We start from the raw sequence: 20,397 nt of genomic DNA, 5'->3' as shown, positions 1-20,397 counted from the left end.
AGTACGTCTTTCTTTCTATCAAGACCAACAAAACTTCGGTAAGAATGATGTGATAATGTTGTTCAATCTGAAGGCTATTCCAAAGAATCCAGAAGTGTTATGATGATTTTGTTAAAAAATGAAGAATCTGTCTAAAAAATATAAATTCCCTTTATTTTTCAACATACTTCATACTTTAAACATTTCTCCATTAATGTAGCTTATGGTAGACAGCTATGGTTCTTAAAAAAACACAAACATAATGTGTTGAAGATTCAAGAAGACACAAGGTGATAAAATGGTTTTTAGGTCAGTCTGTCGATCCATTATCAGTTGTTCATATCAGACGATGAAAAAGTGCATTGGCATCTTGTCCATCGAAATGTTTTGATAAAGGCAAAATTATTATTAGTTAATCTTACAACATATTATTGGATGGATTAAACAGCCCTAAAAAGAGCTCCAGGCATAGAAATTAAAGTCACAGTAAAATAAAAAGACCAATGCTATTCGATATGTTGCTACACACTTGATGGAATTGCCGTTCCCTGTTGATTTGATGAGACAGTATTCACGGAAACAGATGTTGACTTCTAGAATTCTTCACGATTGATAATTAATGACGTAAAGACCAAAATATTGCATTTAAATCAGGTGTAGAGGATTAAGTACTTGGGGTGAGTAATAGAGAAGACGAAAGTGACATATACTGCTGCAGGAATAAGCTGAATTACTCGAGCTGCAGAAGCTTTTGCTTCTCTAAGATGGTTTTCTAAGATGTTTATTATGGATAAATAAACGCCACAAGAACGAGCAGAAATAATGACAATATTTATTGATAATAATCGTTCCATTATTGCCACTCAGCGGAAATTGTGTCACAAAATCTTAATCGTCCAGTGCGCCACAAATCCCATTTTATCACATTTTACATGAGAATTTTTGACAGTACGGTATGACTACATTCTGGAAAACAACCGACGTCTCGTAACGCTGAAAATGTGGCTCTGGTGCGCGATAGTGTTGCAGAGTCTCCAGAAACATCAATTTGGAGATGTGGTTCCCAGTTACATATTTCTGCACGCAGTTTAAGATGAATTTTGAAAACTGATTTGAAAATGTTCCCATACAAAATTCAATCAGTCCAAAAATTGATACGGAGAAATCCTGATCAACGCGTTGAGTACAGTAATGCAATCCTAAGGCTGTTTGGTGAAATTGAAGATTTTTCGTCTAAATTGATAATGAACGATGAAGCCTATTTTCTCCTCAGTAGTCACGTCAATAAAGAGAAGCTCGTTCAACAATTCAATTACTGAATGAGGTTTTTCCACGAAGACAAATTTCGCAAAGTGGCGATTTAGCATGGCCAGCCAGATCTCCGGATTTAACAGCACCAGACTTTTTCTTATGGGTTTTTTTTAAATCGAAAGATTATGTGAATAAGCCCCAAACGATTCAACATCCTAAAGACAATATTCGTCACGAAATTGAAGAAATCAGCCTCAGATGTTGCAGGATGTTATGAAAAATGCCCCAAAAAGAGCCAAAAGTTAATCATTTTTCAACCATAACGAAAAAAAAAATGTAAAGACCAAATAAACTTTTTATGAAAACCAAAAATGGTAGCGGGACCTTTGCCCCACGTATTATAATCAAGTAATATATTAATTTTACATTTCTGCTATATGGGACAATGTTACAGTGTGACATCTGTAAACTTCAGGTCTTCAGACATCTCAGGTAAACAAACGCAGATTGCAATGCTTTGGACATGTTTATCGAAGATGGAAGATGATGTACAAGGAAGATGAACAAGATTGTCGAAGATGTCGTCAAATCGACCTTTTGGATAGAAGACACAGCTAACAGCTTCGACAAGGATATGAATTAAGAAAACGATCTAAAAAGTCCCGTGGCACCATCAGCAGCTTATTATTATTGAGTAATGTACTATTTGTTGTCAATATTGCTGATTACGAAAAACCGACAATTCTCCGGGTTTTCGTAATTGTCCTTAGAATTTCCTAATAAGGTCTACCGGCCTAGAGCATCTATTCATTAACGGGTAATTGGTATGCAGGCAGTATACCTTCGACTTGACGAACACAAATCGGGAAACCCACGTTCTGTTACAATTATCGAGTTAATTGGGAAAAAATATAGGTTTTCCTGGTTGTTCGAGACGAAAATACAAGGTATTTAATTAAAAAAAATAAGCAATTTTTGCGAGTTTAACATAGACAACAGCATATAAAACATTTACGGCGAATTGTTGGTGCTCCCTCTAAAAACAATGATAATTATATGGATTATCATCCATAGTAAATGAAATAATAGGTTGTTCAAAATATTTTAACATTTCTAATAAAATATTTTTTACAAAAAAATTTAACCGACTTCAAAAAATAAATAAGGAACTTACTAAAATGTAAAAAATAATCAAACTTAGACTTTTAACACACAAAAAAACGTTTTAAAATAAAATACGTACGTAATAATCGTTGTAATAACTAAATAAAAATCAGTTTGAAGTCGGTAGAAAATACCCTATTCTACAGAAGAACATAATACATTTTCATCAAGACAAAGCATCTAATCGCACATCTCAAAACTTATACAACAATCAGTACATTAAAGTGCGAATACATCGATCTGGTTGTGATAATCACCATATTCACTAGATGTAGCTCCGTCTGACTGCTAACAAAAAAGATGAAATACAGATATTTCGAAGCATCTTTTGCCTTGAAAAGCGATATAATCCATAATTTTATCAACTTTTTGTATTTCAAATCAAAAAATCCTGTTTTTTTATAGAACATCATGGCATTAAAATAAACCGTAACCTCTGCAAGAAGCCAGAGTTCTTCAATCAAAAGAATAAAAGAAAAAAGTATCGACTAAATATGTTACTAAACCAGAACCGCAATAGTTTTCGGTGATTTCTGATGAACCTGATGTTTCTACAATTATCCAAAGGTTTGGTAACAATCAGAAAAGCACAATGAATCCCCACGCTCAACTGGGCCTAAAACATCCAATATTTTGGTTGACGAAAGCAGTCTCTGGAGCAGTATGAGTTTCATTGTGATGTTATAGGGGACGAAACTCAATAAACATTCAAAATCATGACTTCGACCAAAAAAGAACCATAACCCAACTGTATTCTGAAGCCGTTTAGTTTACAGTGAGACCGTCAATGCTGCTGAGTACTGTGTAACATTGAAAAATTGTGTAGAGCGATTCAGAACAAGAGAAGAACACTCTCAACTCAACTAGTAACCTTTGGAGTTGTTCCTATGAACGATCTTAAATATTACGTCCCGTAAAAACATATATAGGTATAAAAAGAACTCTGCTGAGTAGAAAGTGACGGAAGGCCAAAGTATTTTTACCAATTTTACCAAGAGAACAGCTTTTTTCCAATTTTTTTGAAACCTACAAAATCTAGAAAATTTGATTTCTGAACTTACCTCTTATATATAAATTAAATAGAGATCCAGTCAAGAAAAAAACAAGATCAAAGAACAACAGTAGCATTTTATCACGAAAAAAAAACACATTTCATCCAACTTCTTATATTATTTCAAAGGCCATAAAATATGTTCTAATCATTCGACAAAAAATTAAAGTACACCATATCAAAAAATGCGAGTTCCGATGACATAACCCAAAATAATAAAATGATATTATAAATACCGCAGGTAATAAAACAATGCCGTCTGATTATTTTATTAGTATGACGCTTCAAATTGATCGGTAAAATTGGGCGATTATATTCAATATTTACATTCGATTTTATCTAGAGATGGTTTAGAAGAGAAATGTAACAGCGATAAGCAAATTAAAATATTCCTATAGTCTATTCAAAGCTTTTTGTATATACGTCATCAAGATGTTAAGTGTATTGCTTGCTGCAATTTGTATATTTGTTTTAGAATCAGACTCATTTCATTCAGGCTAAAAAGAGACACAATGCTGTCTGATTAGTTCAAACACGTAAACGAATGTGCCCGTCAAAGTCGCCCGGTTGTCAGATGTATTCAAAATTCTTGAAAGCAATAGTGATAAGAGTTTAGAACTGTAACCTATAAACTATTGTGGCTGTATAATTAGCTGTGGTTTTTAGATGCACTATAATGTTAAAATAAATTATATTTGATAACATTCTTGTTCAATTATTTTATTTAGATTACAATTTTGTCGTACGTCAAAGCCAAACTGACCTAAAATTCGGAGTTCATGCGGCAACATTTTGATGTCCCAAATTTAAATGACGTATGTACAAAATAACTTTGAACAGACTATTTACATGATATAGAGTGTGATATATTGTGTGTCCTACATAGAGTATCAACGTAAACAACTGTCAAATTTGATGGTTTTCATATGTATAACCTTAAAATAACAGTCCACCTAAAAATCTATCAAAAGCTTTCGAACCTTATGGTGATGCTGCTTCATCATATCCCAATTATCGGTTTCGATTACAACGACTTACGTATAATAATTGTAAGACTTATATGACGAAAATGCAAATAAAAGAACTGCAAACAACGTAGCAGCTCTTGCATCAACTACTATTAGATGGGAAAGATCCACAAGGATGGAAGATACCATACGACGGTTTCAATGCCCATCTGACAATCAAGCCAATGACAATCTTCCCAAAAAAAAAGAAAAGTTTTCCGTGACATATTGTCCCTGACAGTGAAAAATAAATCTACTAGGACAATCCCAAGGGTAAAAAAAACACGTATTAGTCCAGAAGAGCCATCCAGATCGACAACGAAGCGGAATGAACAAGATGTAGTGTATTACGAACTGTTAAAACCCCGTAAAATTGTAATGTGGACTGCCATTGAAGTTAAAGGCGTATTACTGCAACAAAAGACCAGAAATAGAGAGTAACATATCCAATGTTACCATCTTCTATGAGAACACTCTATGCAGTCACAGTTTGGAAGAACTGTTGCAGATCGAAAATGAAGTTTCGTCGTACTCACCAAACTCAACGCTTTCTGATTACCACTTTCAGATCCAAAGAAGTGTAAACATGGATCGATGATTTTTTCACATAAATGTTTTTTTTTAATGAAAACAAAAATATCAGAATACATCGACGGACCTAATAAAATATTTTACCAGAAGCCTGATAAGATCTGAATAACGAATGGCAAAAGAACTATGTTTTCTAAAACTAAACTTGTTCTAATAAATTAGAAAATAATTAAATTCGAATTAGTTTGAAATAAATAGTAAAAATATACAAATCAAAAGTGATTATAAACTTTATCACACTAGGATGTTATCAAACGTTTCTCATAAATAAATTCACAGTATTATCACAAGACATTACATCAAAAGCAATGATATATCGATATATTCAGATATACATTATAAACAATGATGATGACGTTCTTGAGAATGATATTTTTTAATGTTAAATTTGTTTTTATTCAAATACATCGAAATGAATGCTAAAAACCGAGAGTTATTCAACTTTTTTTATCAACATGCAGATATTTCATCAATAATTTTCTATAAATAGACTCATCATATAACAAAACATCTTGTTTTAATACAATAACGGCTAGAGAATGTTTTGTGTCTTGTGTTGCGATACATCATCCGAAGCTGTCGAAACAAACATAACATCATAACAATTACCAATAGTTGATTTTTTTTGAAACTTGATGATGTTGGCGTTTTGTGATCGGAGCAGTGAATGTCGTCTTTAAAAAAATGTCATGAAATTGTGACTTACGGAAGGACAAAGCGATTTTTCGAACTAAAATGCGACAATAACTAATTTTCAGTGATATAAACACCCTCTAAGTCACACGAAACCAGATATCAGCACCGATTTCCACCCCTCACTAACCAGACACTGACCGATCTACTGGATACCCGCGGAATAGTATCATGTCTGCTCTCCGAATGCGCTCCTTATCAACTGAGGTAGGATTTCAAACGTACATACACACACTCAACGCCGATCCGCTCGTCTCGTACTATAAGCGTCGCGTCAAGAAACAGCTGAATGATTTTTTCGCGTTCGATTGTCAGTAGGCTGTGTAAAAAGCGCGGATGATCCGTCGCCAGATATTCGGTTGATTGTTGTGAACTGTCAAAGTCCAACGAAATCGATTATACCAAGGACTCTCGTCAAAATACCTTGATGTGGCAAGGTGATTCACGGTTTTCGAGAATACAATTTTTTAGACCCGAAAATTTAATTATCTGATGCTTGTATGTTTTCTGATCATTTTTACTAGTCACGCAAGACTGATATTGCAGTAGCGGCTATTTCTGGAGAATCTCAGCCGGATTCGGCCAACTTCGGTAGTTTCCGCCTGACTTTGCGATGTTGTCATTTATAAGCAATTGAAATGCAGAATCCAACAGACCCTGGCACTGTCGGGAGATCTTTTTGCAAGGTTAAGGATGTTGTTTATACTTTATTTCTTCTTGTAGTGTTTATATTTTGATTATAAATGGTAGGCAGTAAGGCATAAATAATAGATTTTTGAATATTTTTAAAAAAAGCTATTATAACACTTTTAATATGAAGAGATATATTGCGGACATTCCATCCATAGGCGTATCTATTCAATTTATATTTAAATTTTGCAAATTTAATCCAATCATATACTAAATTCATTATATTTTAGGTATAATTGACCTTGAGAAAATAGAAGTACAGATAAATGTCACTAGATGTCATCTAGAGTACACACCATCAAAATCACAGCTCGTTGATCGTACAACAGGTCGTACAAAAGCCCCCGCCCTACCTTAGTAAACCACATTTTTTTAGCAAAATTAGTTTTTTTTAATCAACATCATTGCCTTTAAGGGTGATACACTGATTATAGGGCCCTTCAACTTTTCGATAGCATTTTTGTAGTACGATTTGTCCTTGGCTTCAAAATAGGCCTCAATTTCGACGACCACCTCTTCATTCGACGAAAATTTCTTCCCAGCAAGCATTCTTTTGAGATCTGAGAACAGGAAATAGTCGCTGGGAGCCAGATCTGGAGAATACAGTGAATGAGGAAGCAATTCGAAGCCCAATTCATGGATTTTTGCCACCGTTTTCACTGACTCGTGACATGGTGCGTTGTCTTGGTGAAGCAGCACTTTCTTTTTCTTCAAACGCGGCCGTTTTTCGGCGTTTTCGTCTTTCAAACGGTTCAATAACGCTATGCAATAGTCGCTGTTGATGGTCCTTCCTTTTTCAAGGTAGTCAATGAAAATTACTCCACGCGCATTCCAAAATACAGACGCCATAACCTTACCAGCCGACGGTTGCGTTTTCCGACGCTTTGGAGCGGGTTCATCGTGTGCTGCCCACTCGGATGACTGTCGATTGGACTTCAGAGTGAAATGATGGAGCCATGTTTCATCCATTGTCACATATTGACGCAAAAACTCGGGTTTATTACGCTTAATCATCTTTAAACACTGCTCCAAATCATTAACTCGTCGTTGTTTTTGGTCAAAAGTGAGCTTGCGAGACACCCATCTTGCAGAGCTTTCTCATACTTAAATATTCGTAAATGATATGATGTACACGTTCACTTGATATCTTTAGAGTGTCTGCTATTTCATTCAATTTCAATTTACGGTCACTCAAAATCATTTTGTCGATTTTTTTAATGTTTTCGTCGGTAACAACCTCTTTTGGGCGTCCACTGCGTTCACCGTCTTCGGTGCTCATTTCACTACGTCTAAACCTAGCATACAAATCCTTGATGGTTGATTTTCCTGGAGCAGTGTCCGGAAACTTGGCATCAAGCCAAGTTTTTGCTTCAACTGTATTTATTCCCTTTAAAAAGCAATATATGGATTTAATTCTAGTAGCGCCGTCTATGTGTCAGGCCGGGGACTTTTCAATTGACCTGTTAGAGTCATTCAATAACATTAAAACTGAACAATAAGCTTTGGAGTTAAGCAAAGTGCAAGTTGAAAGACTAGATTTATCGACTTATAAAGATTTATATAATATTTCATAAGCAAACCAATTGAATTTCATTGGTTCAAAACAAAAAAAGGGGGCTACTATGTTGAAGCATGGGTAAATGAGCTTAAAAATACAGGATGTATGTTATATAGACCACAATAGTTTCTGGGCAAATAAAGAAGATTTTATGATTTTTGACCTGATGCCCCAGATTACATCCCGTAAAAATATATATAGATAAAAAAAATAATTCTGCTGACTAGAAAGTGACTGAAGACCAGAGTTTTTTGACCAATTTTACCAAGAGAACAGCTTTTCACCTATTTTTTTGAAACCTACAAAATCTAGGACATTTGATTTCTTAACTTATCTCGTATATATAAACTAAATAGAGATCCAGTCAAGAAAAACACAAGATCAAAGAATAACAGTAGCATTTTATCACGAAAGAAAAAACACATTTCATCCAACTTCTAATATTATTTCAAAGGCTATAAAATATGTTCTAATCATTCGACAAAAAATTAAGGTACACCATATCAAAAAATGCGAGTTCCGATGACATATCGCAAAATAATAAAATGATACTATTAATACCGCAGGTAATAGAACAATACCGTCTGATTATTTTACTTGTATGAGGCTTCTAATTAATAGGTAAAATTGGGCGATTATTTTCAATATTTACAGTTGATTTTATCTAGAGATGGTTTAGAAGAGATCAATGGAAAATGAAACAGCGACAAGCATATTAAAATATTCCTATAGCCTATTCAAATTTTTTTTGTATATACATCTTCAGAATAGTTTAGAACTCTAACCTATAAACTATTGTGGCTGTATAATTAACTGTAGTTTTTAAATGTACTATAATGTTAAAATAATTTATATTTGATAAAATTTTTGTTCAATTATTTTATTTAGATAAGAATTTTGTTGTATGTCAAAGCCAAACTGAACTAAAACTCGGAGTTGATGCGGCAACATTGCGACGTTTTGACGTCACAAATTTAAATGACGTATGTACAAAATAACTTTGAATAGACTATATGTACCACAAACTATCGACCAAAAGATCCCTTGAAGGTGAAACCCAACCAATGTTATTGATAAATGTCCGAAATATCGTGGTAATTTCCGTTCTATATATTTCCTGAATTGTTATTATTTGAATAAATAAAAAAGGTCAATGGTGAATATTTTACAATGGAATCGTCTTTATTAAAAAATTCAGTCAGACAAACACCAATAATTCCCATAGTTGATTCATATATTATTTATAACCGTTACTGATTAAAGATCGAACAGACGAACACCAAACATCAGTAAATAATTCTAACACCAAATCCGAGGTAAAGATAATTGGTTCGATATTATCAGGAGTAACTAACTGTATGTAAGCAATTTAATGTCGAAAAATTCACTCAAATCCACTTACAACTATTCATAGCGACAAGTATTAAAATATATTTAAATTGCGTATAATTAACAATAGTATACACAGCACGGCAAACAGAGACCGGTTTAGTGTTAATATTTCATTAAAATGTTGACGCATTTCTTCAGAAAGATCTACAAGTAAATTGCTGTATTATGTTTTTGATAATTATTATGGATTAATTATCACGGGTCCGAAACAAAAAGGCTGTTTGAGTATTTTAAACTGATTTCTGTGTTTCTATCAAGACGTGTATTTCTACATCTTACTACTGTTCTGTTGCACCTGGATTAAGCCGAGTACAGGATTATTACGTCAGAATGTATTACCCAAATTAAAATAAAACTAAACTAGTTAACATATACACTGAAAAGTTCGTGCGGTTTGGTTCGCTTCAAACTTCTGATTTCCTGCGTGTTGAGTGATTTAGCAACTTTATTTCATGTTTTAGGTGAACTCTTGGATCACTTTTTATATCTATTTGATTTCGAGGTCATCGCGTAGCTCTTGGTTGGTTATGTAGCGATAAGCATTGGTAATTAATTGTAGAACTTTGTTTGGGCAGCGTTGGGTTACACTAGTTCGTTTTTGGTGTTTTACTGTAACCCCATAGGTCCAAGTTGGCTTTATGAATGGCTGATAAAGCAAGCTCTTTGATTTTAGGTCAAGTTGAGAGTATCTTCCGACTAACCAGTACAGTTGCTTGACTTTGAGTCTAATCTGTTCTGCTTTTTGTCTAACATGATGTTTTCAATTTAAACTACCATCGAGATGTATGTCGAGATATTGCTTGCTATCGCTGCTTCTGCTTGAGGAATCGGGTATTCGTCAAGTGATATAATTGGGTTTTGGTTATTTCGCCGCAACGCAAAGTCAACATGGACCAGATTTGGAGCAATTAAGCTGTATTTTCGAGTCTCTAGTCCATTTGTAGATATTTTTGACTGCTACTTGTACTTTAGCTATAGTCTTAGGCAGAGATGTCTGTGTCGTCGGCGGCAAATGTTCCAAGTAATGTTACTTTTGTTGTTGGGATATCAGCAGTGTATAGCAGATGCAAGAATGGTCCCTAGAAGACACTACCCTGGGGAACTCTAGCCGAAATAGGCATAAATATTGGGAATGTCCCTTCATCCGAGACCCCAAGTTTTCTTTCGAAAAGATATGATCCCAGCAGTCAACAGTAATTCCGCGGTAGGAATTTGCCATATCCGGTCAGAAGCTTGTAAGATGTCCAGTAATATTGTAGGGCAGTATTTCTTTTCTTCCTCTCGATTTTAATTTGATTTGATAAGATTCCTTTCGAAATCCAGTAGGTCTTTCACTCTATTACTGTCGGTGGGACCAAGAAGTGACGAAGAATTGACTATTTATCTGGGCGAAAGGTCGAACTGACGGTTCATCCTCCGTACAGCTCTGACTTGGCACCGTATGACTTTTTTGATTTCAACGGTTTTCTGCTTTTGAAGAAGCCGTTGATGCTGCCAAAAACCATGTTTCGGAGATACCTCAATCAGAGTGGAAAAAGTGTCACAAAGATTGCTTCAGGCGCATGCACAAGAGTCGTCAAGGTCATTTCGATGAATAGCAACCCTCGTATGATCATAGCGAAAATATTTAACTTATTATTTTCCCAGTAATCTAAAATACCGCACGCCGCTTGTGCCTTGTATTATTTTTCGCTAAAACTGCATATTAACCATTGCACTTCATTGCAGGAAAAATTGTTGATGTTTCCTTGTGACAAACAAAAAGAAAGAGATAGAAAGAGCCTTCCTTATCGCTAGCGAATTTCCTAGTGTCCCCATTCAGCGAGCGTCGTTCATTGTTCTGTCACTCATTAAGCATTAAAATTTGCCAGCAATCAGTTTTACGACAGCGGGGGGAAATTTCCATCTTGGCAGGAAAAAAAAACGGCAAATACAAGCGACGCTGTCATCTGTTTGTTTCGAACGCAATAAATTCGCGGTATTGAGGAAAATATTTTCCGGTGTATGCAACTCAATATACAACGATGTTATTTATATTACTCTCAATATTTACTCTGTAATTATCTAAATAACGAGTGGAATATGTTAAATCTTATTTTCGGGTAAATACCATGATATTTATGTTATTGTGAGTATTTCACTCTGTAATTGTTGAAAGGACGATTTTAATGTGCCAAATCCAGTCAAGTTTCTTTTAATGCAAGTTTAAACAATATTTATGTGCATTGGTGGAATGTTATTTTGTAATTATAGAAATAACAATTTTAATGTATATGCAACTCAATATACAATGACATTTACCTTATTGTTCACATTCACTCAGTAATTAAAGAATATTTTAATGTGTATCAAAAATTACTTTCCCGTATATGCAACTCAATAAACAACATGTTGACAATGACAATTCGGTTACTAATAGCAATTTACTCTGTTATTATTTGACGATTTTAATGTGTCAAACCCAATTAAGCTTCTTTTTAATTAAGTTAAAACGTTAAGTCAAAAATTAATTAAATTAAGTTACAAGTTTCATTAAAATTTATGTGTTCTTTACGAGAAGATACTCGTCTAAAGATGACGGAACTATTTTTGTTTCCTTCGCTTCGCTTAATTTTCCCACACCATCGGTTATTCGCGATTTTAATTTAATGAAGATATAAGATCGAAGCGATAAGTTCAAGTCATTATCAAAGATCTCTAAATCTGGAAATGAACAGAATAACACCATAAACTATAAGGTAAATTACAAACACTCAAAACCTACGAGTCCTTCAACAGGTTAATGTCAAGGACATTCATCCTTTTTGATTTTTATTCAAATGAGAAAACTTGAAAAAATATTTAAGTAGGTTTAGTAAGTAGGTTTCCGTATATCTGTGTTCACAAAACACGGAAACCAGTCCTAGGATTGAACGGAAATATTTATACAATGGCAAATGACTAAATATATTTGTTTTCTTTTTTCTTAGCCTACCTTTCTTAGAAGTACATTCATACACCCAGGCGGTGTTGCCGGCTCTACGTTTTAAACGTTAGATTCACTGTTTTTGATAGGTATACATCGAGTTACCTGATATAATTTTTTAAATGCGACAAGACTTTAACTATAAAAACGCAGGATAAGACGAAAATATAAATAAATGTAATTTCATATGAAAAGCGAGCAAATTCAAAAAACGCTATAAAATATAATTTAATTCTGAAATGGATGAACCCAGTTCGAGAATAAGAATTATCCGCCCTCTTAGTACACAAGGGATTTTCTCACTCCTTTAAATTTCCGCAAACATCTCTCTCAGATTCATGAATAATATGAATATTAAGTAGTCTAATTTGAGTTTTAAAATTGTTGAAGAAATTTATTAAAATTACACCAAATCGTAGAATCATAGCAAGAACCACTCATTTTAATTTAAAAGCATATGGAAATTATTCCTTTGTCAAAAAACTGATATATCGAAAGTTTTTTGCTGTGTATTTTAGATGAAGATTAATGGAGTAATAATGAAGAAAAATTAAAGAAACTAACCACGTAATTTGAACTGATGGAACACAGGACCGATAGAATAAATAATTTGATAATCTATCGTGAGCCGATCGTATCCGACCAGAGCCGAACTGACAAACCATACAATGTGCTTGTTCTTCTACAATGCGCCTTCGCCATTTTATTGTAACACTCATTTTAATAATGTCTTAAAGTCGTGAATATTTGTTATTTACATTAGTTCCACCATTTATATTGATATTATGGTTTATTATTGTTATATTGTTTTAACATCGCCTAATGATTTGACAAGAAGAAACAGTACTTAAAACAGTAGTTAAAAAAGCGAGTGCTTTTTTAAAATTTGGATTGAACTTTGGTAAAGGCCCTTTTTTTAATAATCTAATTGTGATGCCAAATTGTTATTTTAAAATAGGTACCAAGTTTTAGAAGAGTCCCACTTACTCCCATACACATATATTGCAGAAGAAATATAACAAACTTGGACCACTGGGCGATCACTTGTAGTTAATATAAAACCGAAGCCACAGCAAAGAGTGCTCTGTTTTAGCTAGTAATACTATAACCGCCTTTACGAAAAAACAAAAAAATCCTACCTTGCGTCTGTCCTCAGGAGGGACACTGGCATGGGTCCTATTACGGAAAATGTCCATCACCTTCGTCATCGGGCTCTTGTTAGACGACGCCGCAGTGACGGTGTGGTAATACATGTTGTCGCTGTCCCGCACAGGATGGGCGGAACCGTCCCGAGGTCCCTTATGCTTGTTATGCATTATCGCCATGTTCTAGAAACAAACCTTTATTACCTCAAGTCCTCCACCCACAGCATCACAAAGCTCACCTTCTCCTTCCTCTTGCGCTCCTCCTCGCGTCTCTTCTCCTCTCGCTTCTCCTTCTCCTCCCTCTTGCGACGCTCCTCCTCTCGTCTCTCCTCTTTCTTTCTCTCCTCCCTGCGTTCTTCTCTCTTGATGATCTCCTCTTCCGACTGAAAGGCAGGTTTGGTTCTGTAAACGGAAAAAGCGTGGTTTGGCAACAAATTTTAGTTGTTAATCGTGATATTGTTTTATTAGTGAATGTCTAGCCGATGAATCAGTGAATAAATATGTGGACAGTCAACGGTGGTTCTTTGAAAAAATCAAAAGATAATGTGTGTGTCATCAGAATCGCTTTGCTTTTAGTAATTATTCATCAAACGGTTTCATGTTTATTGTTGCTTGTTGTAAAAATGAGTCTCAAGCTGTAATTTAACACTTAATGGGCCTAATACTGACATAAAAGCTGAATAGGATAAAATCCATAGCACGTTCGAAAAATAAAAGGAGATTCTTCCAAAATATAAAAGAAGTTTTTCTAAAAACTTACTGAGCGACCCTCGTATATCAACAAACTAAGCAATTACCACTTTTAACTAACTAGAACAGGAAATGATTGTCATGAATAAATTTGGGGTTTTTAATAATTCAAAATCATTCGAAACACATTTTTTTACCAGACTTTTTTTGTTCTAAGAATCTAGAACGATAGAAAAATCGAGTTTGAAACTTGTTTAAGATATCATGTCCCCCAGTATGGTTAAAAATTTGAAATAAACATTGACGATTTAAATATGAAGTATCGAAACAGATAAAGAGAATAATCATAATAGTCCGAGAGTTGTACACATTTTCTGTGGTCTGTGTACATTGAGTCATCTGAATATTTAATAAAAATTAAATCGCAGTTACCAGGAAGCGTTAAAATAGTCAGTTTTTTTTTGAGCATTGAAATAAGAAAATAAGAAATTTAGAAATATAAATATAATAATTAAGGAAAAGGTAGGCTGAGATATTTTTAAATATATACATAAAACTTTTTAGGATACGTTTTAAAAATATGAATTCCTGATAAATTTCTGAGAACTGGAGTTTTATTGTAATAAATGAAGAAAAAATGTAGGTGAATAAAGATTTAAAATGTTTTATCCTAAGAATTTTGGTTATATATTTAAATAAAGAAGATTGGAACGTCATTTAAATTGCCTAAATACATATTATATTTATGAATCTGAACACATAATAAATAATATATTTCCTGACGATGGTAGGGCAGTCTGAAATATTGGATTTTTCTAAATATACATGGAATAATAAATATATATTGATTTTTTATAGTTTTCTAATAGATTTCTCTGAATGTACTATATATAGGGTATTAAATAAAAAGTAGTAATGTACCAGATGAAAATTATTTATATTATCTTATATTTGTTGAGTTAAGTTACCTGAAAATATCCATGACTTTAGTCATCGGGCTTCGATTGGAGGCTGCTGTAACTGTGTGGTAATATCTGGTGTCCGAACTATCTGTAGCAGCAACCGGATGGGCTGAACCATCTTTTGACTTGGGGTGCATTAATCCGGTGTACTAGAAAACGAAGTTGATACACGCGATGTTAGAGGAGGTGGATGATAGAGGCTTACCAACATGGCGGCTTTCATGGAGGTCAAAAAGATACTGCCCTTCTTTTTACTGACGTCAGAATTGGAGCGACTCCTGGAGTCCTCCTTCTGGGGGCTGGGACCCTCGTCAGATTTTCTTCTTTCCGCTGAATTCGATCTAAAAAATTGAGTTTTTATATTAAAATGTTCGCAGTTTTTTATTATATTATATTGAACGATGTTATCGAAAGATTATTGAGAATTGATTTTTTTTATTTGATGTGAAAAATATAACAATTGATGATGGATTTTGATGATTTTAGATTCACCTTCAATGTCTTAGAGGTGGATTTTTGTTGAATAACATGTTACTGAAACTGTTTTTAAATCATAGTCTGGACACTTCGCAGAAGGGTGGGAAAGTGTTTGAAGCTTCAAAAACATTATTTGATATTGAAAAATGGTGTCCTACTGTTGTATTAAAATGCTACCTGGATTTACTTGGCATCTTGGAATTTTTAAACTGAACAGAGTAGATTTAGAGTTTTTTCTTGAAGAAATTACCAAGATCAAATAGTCATAAAACTGTAGGGCGTGTATATTAAAAAGATATAGGTACCCCTGTTAATAATCACTACCATTTTTTATCATTAAAGTTTTATCTACAATTTATACTCATTTTCTTAATTCAAATAACGAAAATGATAATTCCGTTGGTCTGTATTCTTTAAGATGTCCTTTATTTTTAATAAGATTCAGAACTATGTCAAATAAAAATCAACATTTGAAAACTTTTTGCACTTTTTATAACAAAAAAATTAATAAATATTGTTGAAGTTCTTCCACCATCACTACAGATAAAGTTGTGATTAATGAAACATTTTAGGCAATAGGAAATGTTCTCATCTCGAAATCTGGTTGATTTTAATTAAAATGACTTATTGCACAACAACTTTGAGTTTATATCCTCAAAACTGAGGGAACGGGTTCATCAAGACTTGAGAGAAGGAGAAACAATACCAGGGAAGCTGGGAATCGCAGGGAATGATTTTCAAACATTTTTACATGTATACATAATAAATATCATTAATAATGGCGGATAAAATGTCATATGGGACAGATAGATGTCCAAGCTCTGGAAATTGACAGTGTAGACGACCTCCAAGGTCATAAAATCAAAGTTACAAGCGACAACTCGCACCGATAAGGAATAGTTCATGGTCGGAATGCATTGGTTCGATTTTTTTCGAGTCCCATATCGATCAGAACCGTTTGAACATGTCGAAATTGGCGTAAACAACGACCGGCATGGCCGACGGCGTATTTGTAATCGATATTTTGCATAATTAATAGGAATTGTTTGCGTTTCGCTGTAAACCATCTCGTAATATATAATGTACCGGGCGTTCGGTTTAGCGCGGACGGATTATTAGCGAGGATATTTGTTTATATGCTGTTGCTGCTGGTAACTTCCATCGTAACACGCTCGTAGCCTATTAATTTCCATAGTAAATAATTTTTTTGTTTAACCTTTGTTCGGCGTTTAGCGCTGTTTTTATATCTGGACCGATTGAAACGTAGTGATCGTAAAACGTTTCGAAGCTTATTTTTAAGGATTCGGCTAGTATTTGTTAGTAGGTTTAGATTTATAACCGAGGAGATGGTTTCAAGCGATTAACTGACAGAATATTGGGTTGCGGGAAAAGTAATATCGGTTGTTAAGGAGGGTGTTTTAGACTAGAAATTTGAAAATGTCACAGAGTAGCTCTTTAAGAAAGCGCCCTTAAGAGGATTTTCGAAAATAAGGCCTAGCCTAGCCGATTAGGCCTATAAATTAGATTTATAAAGGATTTTTTTTAATTTCAAAGTACTGGCCCATCTCTCAAAAATAATTTACGGATTCCGTCTCGAGAGAACGATGTTTCTTTTGATACTATACACGAATAGATCCATTTTTGGTATCCTCATAAGAAGTGAAGCATTGATGACTTGTCTTGTTACTAGATCGTGATTTTGGTTAGGAAGTAATGTCGCCCACACGAGGGCCTCTTTAAATACGTAATTCTTGCCCACCACCAACACCAATACTCTCAAGCACTGCTGCAATATCAACGAGTTGTTACTGAACAGCCAGCAGATGATCACAAATTGATCCAATCCAGATTTTGTAGGAAATTTATCGAAACTGTAGCCGGTAAACATTACAATATGAGATCCACTTCGATGAAAATCATCAGCATCGTTCAACAAAACATGAATTGACCACAGCACCAGGGGCAAAAAATGGAGTGATGGCTATGTTTTCACTTTAAATATTAATTGTCATCGAACTGTTTTGCTACTGCAGGTCGTTCTTGTCATTAATATCAAATTGATACACCGTTTTTTCGGAGAAAACTATATGGTTATCAAGAAAATGGAAACATGTATTTATTCTTAGAAAAACCGATAATAATTTTCCCGTACACCTGATATGACTGCTGATTCAAGGTGCGACAGCTTCACAATTCTTGCAACGTATGATCTAGCGTTCTCACGTTATATATTTTTGCTAATGTTAATCTTTTTGCAACATTGTATCATTTAGCCTGTTCAACGGACGTTGGTAGACATATACAGTAACAGTTCTATTCGGTTTATGCAGCTCTTCATGCACTGCACCTTGAGGATGCCACCATATGAACCAGAAAGGCTTTATAGTCATAATTCCGCTACTGTATAGATGCGGACCACACTCCTGGACTAAGTCATCAGTTCATAACACAGGAAAGCCTTATTTTTTGCGTGATAAGTAATGAACCGTGTTGTAACCATTTTCCTCCATTTTGAATATTCCCCACGGGATAAACAACTGATTCATCAACTCCTAAGGTGTCCGAAAGTTCTTTGAGATAGTCTCATCTTTATTGTCTTCGAATTATAACAAAGTAATCACTTTTAAACCACAAAACAAAAAACTAAAAATTGGGATATGACAGGATATCATCACCATAAATTCCTAAAGAGTGTTTGATGGACTTTGGTAGCCAACTCATCAAATCCTATCTATCGGACAGATCTTTCCAGGTCAAGATCAGGAAAACACTCTCGACTCTGGCGTACCTCAAGGTTCCCCGTTGGCCACAGCCTCATTTAACTTTTTTATTTCAGATCTGCCGAGAAAAGAGCATATTGACGTTTTACTCTAACGGCGCTACTTTCTTCCCGGCTTCCAGAGTCGGCGTTACCATTCAAGAACGTTTGCAGAAGCAGATCGTTCATGCGGTTTAGTGGTTCAAATTCTGGAGGTTGCAAATCAATCAAAATAAGCTCCTCAGGAGAATAATAATCAAATTCACAGGGAAACTGACACTCCAGAAATCAAGCACTTCATATCACAATCCTTCCACAAACAACTCAGCTCAAGTTCTTTTGAAAACGCGCTTGTTCGCGAGCTGGTGAACATGCTAGGAGTTTAGCACTGCGTCACCGTTAACCTCCCCTTTTGCAGCGTAAAACAACCTCAACCGGCGCTCATACATCACCCAGCCATGTATTACTCAAGTTCGCGAATCTATAATTAGTTTCACTATCTGTTATTTCGCCGGGTCCTAGAGTCCAATAACGGTTGCCCGATCAGCGATTGCCATATCCCCAAATTTAATGCAGTAGGAGTAGCGACCCACAGGGGTCAGCTGTGAGGCGGTTTCGGTTTAGTGCTTTGGTAAGCCCAGAGACAGTCCCACATAACCCAGTCGAACTTGTCACTTCAAGAAAATCTCCGCGACCAGGTATACGTCATGCATTCCACCGTCTGGTTTTAGACCAGAATAAAATAAATCAATATCAGTTACTTTAAAATCACCAATGAAGAACCTACGACGCTTTATCAAATGTGATATAAAAAAGGCTTTGATTGTTACCTCGAAGCTGATCCACTCCGACTACCGGTATGAGCCTGCTGCTTCTCCTTCTTCTTCCCATCTTTGCCCTTGTCCTTCTTCGTCTTGCCCTTGTCCGATTTATCCTTCTTGGCGTCGCTTTTGTTGTTCCACGTGCCGGAACGCGGCCTCGGTAGCGATTCACCCTCCTCGGCGGTCGGAAAGGCCTGCGACCCCAGCTCCTGCAAAAATACCAACGAAATGAATTTCTTCAGCGACACCAACATGTCTCCGCCGAAGCCCGCGACGGTATGACGGGATAACATCGACCGCGGAACGAAATCGACAGAAAAAAACCGCAATGATTAATCAAACTTCATGTATTACCCGTTTGTGCGATCTGATTCGATGGAAGTTAACATAAACTGGCCCGTACATAGTGATAACGAACGGCAAAATGGTGAGGATGATGCGGTCCGTACGAAGGATGATGTTTGTCGTTTCACTTCGCGCCCAAGCCACAGAAGGACGCGACGTACTTAACCAGATTAGAACAATAGCCGCTTTTATTACCCAGTTGATTTTGGTAAAACGGTCGTCGAACATCTATCTATCTATCTATCAATGACAATATCGCACCTGTGCTCGAGACGACATTGGCAGATCGTCGTTTTGATGTTTGAGCACGTGTTTTACGAACATTTTCTGCAACATGACTGCCGCCACACCGATACTATCACGCTAAAAGTTGAATGAAAAATTACCCGCATTTGGTTGAAAAAGAAATGTGTCGGGTAAGGAATTTTCGCCTTAACAGTTGTTTTCTAAAACGATACCGATGAGCCGGCAACAACGCCTGTACAACTATTTACGTCCATTAATATAAGGCGATCTACAGGGATCCAGTCGGCGGTGAGTGTTTTATGTTTTTGTTTAAATAAAAAAATTAAATCCTTTTAAAAATAGTTTATCAATAAATACACGAGAGGTCCGAAATGTTGGCATCCAAATTAATAAAGTAATAAAATAGCGATATTATGAAGATTCTGCTACTTTACACTGTATCAAACGCCGTAATATTAAAAATGGATGAATCATCACAATATCGTACAATAACGAGCAAGATATCAACAACATTATTTACATAATAGTCAGTTTTGCGTTAGTAAATATTGTTTTAATGTCGAATTCTTAATTCCTGGTAATCCGTGGAAGGTTGGCATGTTTTATATGAGA

At 35.1% G+C, this 20,397-nt stretch overlaps 1 protein-coding gene across 1 annotated transcript in view; it reads right to left on the bottom strand.

Moving 5' to 3' along the window:
- The window catches only part of SNF4Agamma (SNF4/AMP-activated protein kinase gamma subunit), a 167,229-nt gene that overhangs the window by 107,936 nt on the left and 38,896 nt on the right, over positions 1 to 20,397 (bottom strand). The window contains exons 4-8 of the mRNA XM_076414122.1: positions 19,204 to 19,403; positions 15,344 to 15,479; positions 15,145 to 15,287; positions 13,726 to 13,888; positions 13,481 to 13,669 (exon numbers count right to left, since the gene is read on the bottom strand). Coding sequence (XP_076270237.1) covers positions 13,481 to 13,669; positions 13,726 to 13,888; positions 15,145 to 15,287; positions 15,344 to 15,479; positions 19,204 to 19,403 — 831 coding nt within the window. The remainder of the gene's footprint in view (positions 1 to 13,480; positions 13,670 to 13,725; positions 13,889 to 15,144; positions 15,288 to 15,343; positions 15,480 to 19,203; positions 19,404 to 20,397) is intronic.

Source organism: Rhynchophorus ferrugineus, unplaced genomic scaffold, assembly GCF_030347505.1.
Source record: "Rhynchophorus ferrugineus isolate W39M unplaced genomic scaffold, kcgeb_rfMv2 rfM9, whole genome shotgun sequence".
Lineage (NCBI taxonomy): Eukaryota > Metazoa > Arthropoda > Insecta > Coleoptera > Curculionidae > Rhynchophorus > Rhynchophorus ferrugineus.
This window is presented reverse-complemented; position numbering and strand designations above follow the sequence as displayed.